This window comes from Silurus aristotelis (assembly GCF_946808225.1).
Source record: "Silurus aristotelis genome assembly, chromosome: 16".
Lineage (NCBI taxonomy): Eukaryota > Metazoa > Chordata > Actinopteri > Siluriformes > Siluridae > Silurus > Silurus aristotelis.
Genome location: NC_139589.1, coordinates 9,916,649 through 9,930,054, shown reverse-complemented (window position 1 = coordinate 9,930,054; position 13,406 = coordinate 9,916,649). Strand labels below are relative to the sequence as shown.

The 13,406-nt window shown below is 35.4% G+C and overlaps 1 protein-coding gene across 2 annotated transcripts in view; it reads left to right on the top strand.

The window, feature by feature from the left end:
- The window catches only part of myo7ab (myosin VIIAb), a 50,689-nt gene that overhangs the window by 13,066 nt on the left and 24,217 nt on the right, over positions 1-13,406 (top strand). For both annotated transcript variants that reach the window (XM_083564808.1, XM_083564807.1), the window contains exons 4-14: positions 16-168; positions 1,244-1,428; positions 3,338-3,459; positions 3,849-3,991; positions 5,879-5,992; positions 6,166-6,204; positions 6,521-6,635; positions 6,718-6,794; positions 8,845-8,964; positions 12,359-12,501; positions 12,589-12,799. In XM_083564808.1, the coding sequence (XP_083420934.1) occupies positions 16-168; positions 1,244-1,428; positions 3,338-3,459; positions 3,849-3,991; positions 5,879-5,992; positions 6,166-6,204; positions 6,521-6,635; positions 6,718-6,794; positions 8,845-8,964; positions 12,359-12,501; positions 12,589-12,799 (1,422 nt within the window). The remainder of the gene's footprint in view (positions 1-15; positions 169-1,243; positions 1,429-3,337; positions 3,460-3,848; positions 3,992-5,878; positions 5,993-6,165; positions 6,205-6,520; positions 6,636-6,717; positions 6,795-8,844; positions 8,965-12,358; positions 12,502-12,588; positions 12,800-13,406) is intronic.

Below are 13,406 nucleotides of genomic sequence, written 5' to 3'. Positions count from 1 at the left end.
TGTGCATGTGTGCAGGAGCACTGGATCTCTCCTCAGAATGCTACAAACATAAAGCCCATGCACCCAACCTCCATCCATGGCGTGGAGGATATGATTCGCCTAGGAGACCTGAACGAAGCTGGCATTCTCCGAAACCTGTTTATTCGCTACAAAGAAAGGGTCATATATGTAAGTGTACAATTACTATGTGTGGGATTAAATCCTTGGGGGGCGCACAGATAGTTTTTCATTTGAGCCATTATCTGTGTTACCTCAGATCCGCCAGTTTTGCTAGAATATGACCTTTCTTTTTGGTTCATTGTCATGTATCCATCAGCCATTTTCACCACTGAAATACTTGATGAAGGACAACATGACCCTTATCAGCTTTAAGTTAACTGAATGTAAAATAACTAAAAATGCTTGTGATATGTCATAATGTTATGTTTTTAATTGAATACTTTCAAAATAGTAAGATCATTGCTTTGCAGTAAGCATCTTTTTTTTAATGGAAAATCATGACACATAATAATCAAGTGAAATATACATATTTTTGTCTGTTAGCTTAATTTCTATACTATTGTAAACAGTATTATGAGGACAGTACTGCTAGGTGATTTCCACAGCAGTCATTGATGGTCAGAAATAATGTAACTACATGGGAATATACCCATAGTGGATCGTTCAGCCCACAGACCCATATTTATATTCTCCTGATCTCCTGAACAACAACTTGACAGCAATATCTCCATTACTTTCATGTGGAAACAGCTATAAGATCTTACTACATTTTAACAAAACAAGTAGAAAAATTGCCATCGTAATGACACATTTTTAGGCAATGTGCTAATAATATTAGAATATTTTAGACTTAATGCTAGGATAACTAACATTTAATAAGTCTTGAAAAAATAACTGCAACATGACCAAGTCTTGCAATGAAATCTACATAAATCCTAAAATTGTTTTTGTTACATGAAAAAAAATGAAAAACACAATTTAATTTCATGAATAATTAATTGACAATTTAGACAAAAATGCATGGTTTCATGGTGCTATAAAATTCTCATTTTGTTATCTTGCTTATTTATGACTTTATGCAATTAAGCAATGCACTGCACAGTATTTTTACTGTTATTGCTCATTATTTTTTAAATTGTATTACAACTTATTTATTACTGTGTTACCTGCATTATGTAGCCCAAAGACACCTAATAAAGACCTTACTGATAAAACACCTTACTAATAAACAGCTTACTTTCAGACGTACACAGGTTCGATCCTGGTGGCAGTGAACCCCTACCAGCTGCTGCCTATTTACACAGCAGACCACATTCGCTTGTACACTAATAAAAAAATCGGGGAAATGCCCCCACACATCTTTGGCATCACTGACAACTGCTACTTCAGCATGCAGAGGAACAACAAGAACCAGTGCTGCATCATTAGGTACCCACAACACTGTGCATGCACTATGTTTAGAATATGTATTAGAATAATGTACTGTAAATGAAATCTACAATGAAATAATAGTAATTTACCTTACAAATACAAAAACAAATTTTTAGGGTTTTTTTAGTAAAGTTAAACATTTTGTAATGTGCTGTTATAGGAAAATCAACAGTCGTGTGATATGATGATGCAGAGTTAATGTTACCACCCTACTCCCCACTTTCACAACAGCAACTTTAAACATGTTTACAGTGTCTGTCAAAAGTGGAAACACCTAGACGTTTATAATTTTTGAAAGACACATGTCTGTAAGTTTTACAAGAGATGCCAAGGGGGTCCGAATGCCAAGGGTGTGTAAAGCTGTTATTCACTCTATAGGAGGATTTTTCAATGAAAATAAAGTTTAACAATGGAACAATTATATATTTGTTTAAACAAATCTTCATACTATTCAATTTCCTTGATTGTTGCTTAAAAAGAACTACATGTGTCTCTCAAAAATGATAAAATTAAGGCTCTGAGCTCTAAGGAAGGTCAGGGGTTCATGCCATAGCACTGCCAAGCTGCCAATGTTGTGCCTAACCATTTCTGCTTGAGATCCTCTGTATCCTGGCTGAGCCTGTGCTCTAGCCCCAGCTTCCTAACAGGTTGGAAATACAGTGGAACCCGGTTATTTCGCCCTCGGTTACCTCGACAACCCTATTAAGTCGACGTTTTTGAAGTGGAACCGCCAAATTCTCGCTTTTTCTAAGCATTTTTTATCGGTTATGTCGATAAATCGGTTTTATGTCGCCGAACCCTGATATCTCGAGCACAAGGGGGGGAAAATTTGCCATTTAACGTCTCGGTGCAGCCGCAGAAGAACTCGCGAAAGTGACGGAAAAATCAAGTCTTACAGCTGCTACAGGTGTTGTATTGTATACTGATGAATCTCTGCTGTTAGTTAGTGCACATATGCCTTTTGTTGTTAAATGTTATGCGATGAACGGGAGACGAAAGCCGCGCTTGGCGACGCGGAACGTGGGAACGTGGGAATCCGCGATGCGCTATGGGAAGAAAAGAGCAGCCGGTGAGAGAGTGCCAGTGGGAAGACACGTACCGGGATACGCATGCGCGATAACAACCACCGCCGTGAACCAACATATACCAACGGACAGTGAGAGTGTGGAAGTTTAAAAAGGAGCTGGTGATGATGCTAAACGAGCAACATATGTGCGTGATTGAAGCCGGGAGCTTCAGAGAAAGCGGCCGAGAAAACACATGACACGCTGAAGGGGGCTGAACAGGGAGTGGCAGGTGGATTCCTGACAGATAAACATGTACTGTATGTATTTTTATAGCATGCCTTCATCAGACAAATCGCGGCAACGCTGTTGTGTAAAAAAAAAACCTTCAAAAACACGTGCATGCACATTCTCATTTATTAACGCACATCATGTACATAAAGAAATTTAAAAGCACGTTAATATACTGCCGCCATTTTGATTTTCGTTTATCTCGATCATCGGTTACCTCGATGCTTTTTGGCGACCCCCTAGGACATCGACATAACCGGGTTCCACTGTATAAAGAAAAATTTTCACTGTGCTGTAATGTACAGAATCTGTCTTACAAGCCAAACCAATAATCCAAAACCAAAAAAATAAACGTAGCTCTACAGATTTAAATGTAACACTAGATGTGCATGAGGACCTCACTGCTAAACTTGTCTTCTGATTGAAAATCAATTTGTCTAGGTTTCAGGTTTATAAAATGCCATATTTTGAACGATAACATTAGACTTATTAGTCAAAAAACTTTCATATTCATTTCATTTTTGGTGCCTGAATTTTTACGTTTTTGTTTGTTTGTTGTTTTTTTTATTAAAAGCAATGTGTGTAATTTGTTGACGTGTTGTTCACTAAAGTGGTGAGTCCGGAGCAGGAAAAACTGAGAGCACCAAGTTGATTCTGCAGTTCCTGGCAGCTATCAGTGGACAGCACTCATGGATTGAGCAGCAGGTTTTGGAGGCCAACCCCATCCTAGAAGGTCAGAAAGAACACTATTTTGCCTTTGATGATGACATAGAGGATTGCCTATCTGCCTTAAATGACATCAGCCTGTTGTTCAGATCTCCATATGGGAGACGATTCTCATTGGAAAACATTAGCAAGCATAAAATTTAATGGTCTTCTGGTGTTTAATAAAACAAACAAACAAAAAAACGGATTTGTTAACTTATTACAGCCTATTTTCAAACAGAAAATGTGTGCTGCGAATACAGTGGTGCAGCAGGACGCCACCAATGTATTCTTTTTCTTTTTTTCTTTCTTTTTTGACAAAAGCACCAACAAAATTGTCCCTGCATGAACAAAAGAGTATTGTACTTCAGTTCAGTAGAATTGATCAATTCAGCAGAAGTATTTTTTTTTCTTCAGCGTTCGGCAATGCAAAGACCATACGCAATGACAACTCCAGCCGGTTTGGGAAGTACATTGATATCCACTTTAACAAAAAAGGAGCTATCGAGGGGGCAAAGATAGAGCAGTACCTGCTGGAAAAGTCAAGAGTATGCAGACAGGTAAGACAACCCGCTGATAAAAAAAAAATAATAATAATAATAAAATTGAATTTGTAATGGTTTTAATGTTAATAATACGAATTGGATTGGCTTTAATGGAAACTGTAATTGTTCTTGTGGGTCTCTACTGATAATTTGTTACCTTGTACTGATTACACTAATAGATGAGTAGGGAGATCATAAGGACATCATTGAACATCCAGATACAAAGAAGTTTAGCAATGCTTTTCTTGGTTTGATGATAATGACTTAATTATTAAACCAACAAAGTGCATAATGTAAACTGGGGTTAATGGTTAAGATGATGGTTGAAATTAATATTTAAGGGAAGAAGGTCCAATTCACATATACAGCATGCTTACTATAATCATTGTTGACAGATCAATTCATATATAATTCATTACATTAACAAGGATTCATTTCTCCCTACATCTTGACAATAAATCAGTTTACGCTGAGCAGTATCATGAGGTATCATTCTTGGCATAATCAGAAAGATGCAAATTATTGCACATGCATATACACTTGAAAACAAGGACTTATGCATGAACGATTTCCCTGTTAGCTCATCTCCTTCTAGCCACTTACATAAACTAAAAGATAGATAAAATTAAGGTATGAAAGATATTAGCCTAAAAAGAGATCTAATTTAGGTGGTGTTTGACTGTGTAATGTCCTATGTTCAACTGCATGAAAAGAAATTAGCCCCAGCTTTACTTCTTCTTACCATTCTGTCTATTTATCTTGCAGCTTTTGGTTGGGCCATTGCTCACAGCTCACCAAAAGCCAGAAGCAATCATCTTAAGGCATTTATTAACAGATATAATCAAATAATTTGATGGGAATTTTAAACGTGAAACTGTACATTGGTGCCTTTTTATCTTTAAAAGCAAGGAGACTTAGCACTGCTAACATATTTATACTGTTTGCCTCAGTCGCTGTAATTCCTGCTTTTTTTTTTGTTGTGATCAATTTATTGACTAATAAATATCTAACACATTTCAAAAATCTCATGTTTTTCTCATGTAAAAAACATGTTTATATTTATAACAGTAATTTCACATTAAGAAATAAAAAGAAAACTTAGAAAATATACAGACAACAACAAAGCACAGACATTGGGATTTAAAAGATTAATAAAATTAGATAAGATACAAGTTCACCATGCCAGAATTTAGATGAATTTCTATGGAAAATAAAAACAAAGTTTTGATAGTCTGGTCCCCATTGGTGTCTAGCAGGTACAAACATGTGATCTGCAATTTGCCAAAGATATTCTATTGATCCTTAATGGCATCCACAAGACATAACTTGCCTCCCATTAAAGGCAACACATTGCCAGGAGAGACACACATAAACATTACAATTTCAATTCAAACCAATTTAATTCCCATTATAAGAAAATTAAGACAGTTTCAAATGAGGGTTTATGAGGGTTTCCACTGTTTTGTTGTTGTTGTTTTTTTGTATAGAAAATTACCACCTTCTGACCAATCAGAATCAATCAAAAACATTTAACATTGCTGTGTTGTAATAAGGTTTACTTTACACTTTGACAGATAATAAATGAGTGAATAAATGAGAATAAATCTGTGAATAAATCTAGATTCGAATGACTTAATCTTAATACCAGCTACTATACTGTACCTAGCGTAGCATTTGTAAAGTGACAGTGAATAATGCCAATAAGCCTTATAGTAAAAAAAACCCTAAAGTTTCTTGCTGTTTGCACACAGATGCGAGTGGTTCCAACTGGTATATTGTGTATATTCATCGTCATGTGCTAGGCTCCTTTTAAGTCATTTTTAAATGTCGGTTCTTTTTTAATGTTTACATATAAAAAGATCAATTCTTGAAAATTATTAACTCAGAAAGTCTTCCATGCAGGCTCCAGATGAGAGAAACTACCACATTTTCTACTGCATGCTGCAGGGTATGAACCCAGAGCAGAAGTCTAAGCTGGGATTAGGTCAGGCTTCAGACTACACCTATCTGACCATGGTGAGGGACTGCAGACCAAACCACTAATTACTGTTGCTACCTAAAACTGTTTAGTTGCATTTTTCAGGAAAGTTATGATTTTCTTTTATGAATACAAAGATCATGATAGTTATCTCTTCTGTGTCCTTCACTGTGTCCTTCTCTGTGTCCTTCCATCTTTGTCTGTCTTGTAGGGCAACTGTACAGAATGTGACAGCAGGGACGACATGAATGTAAGTGACATATTGGATAAAAGATGGTTTGGTCATCTTTTATTTATGGAGCTGGGGGATCAAGTTTATTGTATGTACTGTACAGTGAGTATGTATGTATGTATGTATGTATGTATGTATGTATGTATGTATGTATGTGTGTATGTATGTATGTATGTACTGTATGTGCTCTTGTGATCCGAACAGAATGCAGAAAACTAATACAACAATACATAAAGAAGATATTTATCTAAGTTATTGGGACATTCATGCCACATTATATGTACCCATTAACAGTTTTATAATAATTGATGTATTTGGTGGATTTTGAATAAAGGAGTACTCCAGCATCCAGTCAGCAATGAAGGTCCTGATGTTTACAGACACTGAGAACTGGGAGATCTCTAAGCTGCTGGCTGCCATCCTACACTTGGGCAACCTGTGCTTTGAGGGTACACAACAGTGCACAAACGACAGCGTTTAAATCACTTTAGATTTGCGTAGTCAAATAATGTTTCGTTCCTTTTTTCACAGCTAGGATGGTAAAAAACCTGGACGCTTGTGTAATTGTGTGCTCTCCTGATCCAGCCAAAGCAGCAGCTCTGCTAGAGGTGAGGGGATGATCTATCTATCTATCTATCTATCTATCTATCTATCTATCTATCTATCTATCTATCTATCTATCTATCTATCTATCTGTCTGTCTGTCTGTCTGTCTGTCTGTCTGTCTGTCTGTCTGTCTGTCTGTCTGTCTGTCTGTCTGTCTGTCTGTCTGTCTGTCTGTCTGTCTGTCTGTCTGTCTGTCTATCTATCTATCTATCTATCTATCTATCTATCTATCTATCTATCTATCTATCTATCTATCTATCTATCTTAAAATTTCAATCCAATAGGTGTGGCTTAAATCAGACTGGGTTGATGTTCATGAAATTGTTTTTTTACTTGTTTTTAATTATTTGTATTATTATTATTATTTATATTTATATTATAGGATTTCTATTTGTTTCGTTTTTTGTGGTTGTTTTTTATTGTTATTTTTTTTTGCTTGTAAAATTTTCTAACTAGTTTATTTGACTCTGTTTCCTAACTATAGGCCTTACAACATAATACTAATCTAATTCAAAGCACCTCAGCTTTGACCATGAAGTTACTAAGACTTAAGAGTAGATCAGTGCTGTGACTCTGATTACACACTCAGACACAACCTTCATATCTCATCACTCACTTGAGTCCAAGAGATGCATAGCTGACCACATGGTCAAATGAGAGTAAATAAAAGCCCCCTTTTATGTCATATAGTTCCTGATGCATACTGAACCTTCTCAACCCAATCCAGTGTGAACTGTTCTGATAAGCTTTCTCCCAGTATAGTGCACAGTACTGTTGGTAGCTACATCGGCAAATTACTCAAACGAAGAATATCTCGAGTGCATGGCTGATTTTTTTCAGACTCTCCTTCTTACTGTCTTCACTCTGATTTGCTTCTCTGATTATCCTGGTGGGAGTGAATTCTCAGTGCGGCTAGAGGAAAGGAGCAGAGAGAAGTTGGAGATAAATGCAGTCATTAGTGAGACTCAGATGGTGTTATTAGAGCATGAGCACAGCGTGGGTAAAGCCTTCGCTCTGCCGGCTACAGCTCTTCATCTTTTCTCTGTCAGCCGTGTGAAAGTCTGAATCCAAAGTCAATGTGCTCATGGAATGAAATGGTGCATCTGCCCCCTGGTGGCAAAAGACACGTTTGCGTGAACAATTGTGTGTGTGTATGTACAGTATATGTGTGTGTGTGTATGTGTGTGTGTGTGTGTGTGTGTGTGTGTGTGTGTGTGTGTGTGTGTGTGTGTGTCTTGATAAGAGCACTGAAAATCTACAACCAAATCTACAAACCTAAATATTTTAAAAAGATCTGAATTATTTTGTATGAATGTGAGGATGCTCATGACTCGAGTGTAATTTGAAAATCTTTTCCTGTAATACTTATACATTTTGATGATCTATGATTTCGCCTGGGGTAAAAGAAGAAAGAAATAAAAATGAAAATCCTTTGAAAAATAAGGCTTACAGCTTTATGTCTCTCATTATAGAGGTCACTGGATAGCTGTATTAGGTATTAGTAGATAGGTAATATAGGTATTAGGTATTGTACAATACACATTATTGTTTCTTATTGTACTGTATATTCATATATTCATATTTATATTAAAATAAAAACGATGGGAACCAAAACCTTTAGTTATATATATATAGGCCCTCAGTCAAGTTAGATTTTTGGCTCTTCATAGAAAAAAGTTTGGGCACCTTTGCTCTAGATGCATATGTTCTTTTTCAAAAACATAATGAAACAATTAAATCACCAACTGAACTCCTCTTTTTCCATACAACCTACCCTCATTGACAACAGTCATAATTCAAGGCTTATTAGGAGACTCCCAGGCGCTTATATTGCTTATTAGAATCTCTGGACAGTTCTCTAACTGTAAGCAGGGGTATTATACAAATAGCTTATATACGCTGTTCCTCCAAAATTAGATCAAGAAAAGACCAAAGAAAATATTGCATTCTCTATGCAATACATCTTTATTTTCTAAAACATGGTTTATAACGCTTACATTTTTTTAGTTTATACGAATGACATTTCTGTTTCATTTCTCTTTGATTGTATAGGTGGACCTTCAGGATATTATGACTTGTTTGACCACACGCACACTTATCACTCGGGGAGAGAGTGTATCAACTCCGCTCAGTATGGACCAGGGGTTTGATGTGCGCAATGCTTTTGTCAAGGTTGGAAACCTTCTTCTGCTGCTGCATTTCTTTAGCACAAATCTGACCTCACATTAGGAAACAAAACAAGGGCATTTTGTTATATGAAAATAGTCAGCAATACAAAACTGACTGACTGACCCTAAATTTGACTTTTTTCCTAACAGTATTTCTTAAAATGTTTCTGTTCTCCTGTTTACCAACAATTAAAATTTTCTATGAATTAAAGAAAAAAACACACACACACACACACACACACACACACACACACACACACACACACACACACACACACACACACACACACACAAATGTTAATGTACTTTTGTATTTTATCAGGGTATTTTCATTGTTGGAGCATTTAATTAACCCCAAAATTATTATGTAATATCTTACTGTTTACTCCACAACATTCCAGCCATTCCGTTCCTCTCTACATTGAAGTGGATACATTAATTGTATTAAATGAGAACCTGTCTTGGGAATACAGCTGTATCCACATGGTTCTTGTGAGAGTTGGTATGGAATAAGGGTACTCCCACTGTGTGCCTGTAACAGTAGAAATCTCTCTGCGTTGGAGAATGAAATGCCGAATTGCATACATTTTTAAAATATAGTTTTCATAGATCAGTACTTTTGATACTTTAAAATTCAAAAGCAAGGACTTATGTATTTTTCCACAATTAGGATTGTAAAATAAGTACATTGTACTTTATGAGGAGCAGTGTACTTTATCCACTACCGCATTTTCTAAATTTGAAGTTACAGTTATTGTTGTGGATCATCCATGAACATCAATGACTCCACTAATTTCGTTTCTATGATCACTTACCTTATAGCAACTATAAACAGTCATTCTGTCAACAGCTCCTCTTTTTTCACATTCTTGAAGTTAGTAAGACAAAAGAAGTTTGTTATGTTATGAAGAATCCGGACAGCACAAAGTTCTTAAGATTACCCCTGTGATTAAAAAATGGACTGACTGCTACAATTGTTCAAATGTTAAAATGGTCAACAATTATATACTTTTTCTTTATTAAATAGCAATGTTGTTGTTTTAAATGCTTTTAGACTTTATTGAAATGATGTGGATCATCCACCATACAAGCAGAAGTGGCAAAAGGACACACACATGCTTCACTTAAGTAGAAGTACAGATACTGATGTTTTAAAAGACTCTGGTAAAACTCAAGTTAAAGTAAAGAAGTTTGAGCTCTGAAATGTACTTAAGTAAAAAGTAGCCATTTTTACTACCTGTTTTAGTGTCACGCTGTTAACTGGACCTCACATCATATTAATATTAGGGCTGTCAATCGATAAAATGTTTAATTGTGATTATTAGCATGATCGTCATGAGTTAACTCATGATTAATCGCAACTTAATTGCAAATTTTTATCTGCACTAAATGTACCTTTAATGAATACTTTTCAGGTTTTTAATTACTCTAATAAACATGGGCATGGACAAATATGGATGCTTTATGTAAATGTATGTTTATTATTAATGAAACCAAACTCAACATAAAGCAAGAATACAAAATATTCAAGTAAAAATTTTATTATAGTGTTTTAAATTACGTAAATCATCAAGATACCAAATGGAACCTTTGCTATGTTTCCACACGGGCGGTTAATGCGGTGATACCAGAGAAACTGTACCTCTTCTAATTTTTATACGGAATTACATAATCATAGAATATTTGTATTGGTTTATATAAAAGTAGACATTTCAAGCTTTATATTAATATATTTATTATGTCTGTGAGGAAGTATTTACTGAGATTCATGTTGTTTTACTTATGTGTCTGTAAAGAGAGATGACAGAGACGGCATAGAGCGCCCCCTGTCTGTTTTCTTTATTTGACAAAAGCACAGTTTTGTTGTTATTATAAGTGTATGCAAATAAAAGTAAACACTTTACAGATTCGAATGATGCCAGAGTACATTAAATGTTGACCCCATAGGCTTAATTGTGTGCATTATGGCGGATTTTGGTGCCGATTTGATACTTGCCGCATCAGTAAAACAAATGTTTATGGATTAGAAAAATGTATTTATGGATTAGAGTTTATTTATTTATTTATTTATTTTTTATATCTAAGTGAAGAAAGGACGTTGTGAATAAACGTGTGTTGCGTTGAAGGTTTCAATTTCATCTCTTTTATATTTATTAATTTATATTTGTTAAAATAATTCTCAAACAAAAATGCGCGGAGCAATAAACACACGTAAAAAAAAAATTGTGTCGTTAAAATGAATTTGCGTTTGCGCGTTATTAACGCGTTATTTTGACAGCCCTAATTAATATGTTAATCCAAAATGAATTTCAAATTCTGTTACCTAATGAATGTATCCAGGCTGAACATTTACATTTTACATTTACATTTTACGCCATTTAGCAAACGCCCTTGTCCAGAGCGACGTACAAAAGTGCTTTGAGTCTCTAGCAATGAATAAATCTACACTGGTACGCTAGATTACTAACTTAATATAAATATAACTATTAAATTCCACAAATTAAACTTGAAAAGTGATAATTTAAGTGTTTCAGGAAGAGGTAGGTCTTCAATCGTCGCTTAAAGATAGCCAGGGACTCCGCTTTCCGGACATCTAGGGGAAGTTCATTCCACCACCTCGGTGCCAGAACAGAGAAGAGCCTTGAAGTGTACTTACCTCTTATTCTGAGAGAAGGTGGTACCAGTCGAGCAGTGCCGAACATCCACCATATAGAGCACAAGCAAAGCAAATATAATGATAACCAGGTGATCAGGAATGTCTCTGTTCTCAGTCATGTTACATCACTGACTCCCTCTGTCTTATCCACGTTAACCCCGTATTTCTTATTGCATTCGGCCCTGCTCATTCTGAGCTTCGTAAACTAGCCTACATCTGTGGTGTGTGAGAGCCAGGAAATGATACACCAGTGGTGGATTGCAAAAACACGCGATGAGAAGAAACAGGTTGATGGGCTGAAAACTGCACACAATAAGAAGAAAAAAATATGAACATTTCACCAAATAGATTTAAACTAAAGTAACGAGCCTGTTTTGAAAATGTAAGAAGTAGAAAGTACAGATATTTGTGTAAAAAATTGTGAGTGAAAGTAAAAAGTTGCCAAAAAAATGTATAGTAAATTAAAGTACGGATAGTAGAAAAATCTATTTAAGTAGAGTAACGAAGTATTTGTACTTCATATTCCCCACCTCTGCATGCAAGTCCCTGTGTAAGCGTATAAAAAGTATTAGTTATTAGAACAAGTGCATTAATATATTACTGTGATTTAAATCAATACCATCTGATTCAATAATTCATCAGCTCTGTGCTATTAAGCTTAAAAATCCACACTGTCGGCTGAATAACAATGAGAGAATCATTTGAAAAGAAGTGTATTAGTCTATGATACTTTCTTTACTAGGGAATATATGGAAGGTTATTTGTGTGGATAGTGGACAAAATCAACGCTGCAATCTACAGAGCACCGACTAATAAGGACAGAGTCATCCACAGATCCATCGGGCTGCTTGACATCTTCGGATTTGAGAATTTCAACATCAACAGGTGTGCGGCACTTTTTTTTATTCTGCCATGATGTTCGAGCTTCTAATCCTCACTCTAATCGCTGTTTTGTCTTGTTGTTTTGGTCAGCTTTGAGCAGCTGTGCATCAACTTTGCCAATGAGAATCTGCAACAGTTCTTTGTGCAGCATGTTTTTAAGCTGGAGCAGAAGGAGTACAACTTGGAGCACATCAACTGGCTGCACATCGAGTTTACGGATAACCAGGATGCTCTGGATATGATCGCCAACAAACCTATGAACATCATTTCACTTATTGATGAGGAGAGCAGGTTCCCCAAGGTAAGTATGGGAAAGCACAATTAGACAGGCTATGAGTTGAAAAAATACAAATAAATAAAGGTAACAATATATAACCTCAGCTACCTAACATAAGTATATGAACACCTTATGTCCTTAAGGCAAATCAATCAGCTTGTGCTTTAATGTGATTTTACTTAGAGTTTGTTATTTCAGCCAGGTCTGACACAACCATACACGTTTTTTGGAGTATACAATACGGTGAAAAAGATGTACAGTGTCAATTATACAGTAAATCAACTTTTCAATAATCATGCTATTACATTGGACCTCATGGCTTTACTGATTCTGGGATTTTTTCTGGATATTTTTTGTACCCAGATTCATTTTTTTATTGTTCTTCAAGGTTTTAAAACATTTCCAGAGCATATTTCAATAGGGAATAGAGAATCTAAGTTGTTAAATAAACATGTAAATATTCTGTAACAATGCACAACTTACATTTAAAACCCCTTCAAATTTTCAATGACTCTCTGATTTATTAATATAAATGGATATTAAAATGTTATCAAGATACAGGTTGTTTTAGAAATGTTGTGATTAAAAAAATTTTATTTTTTATTATTAATTCAATATTTTCATACCTTAA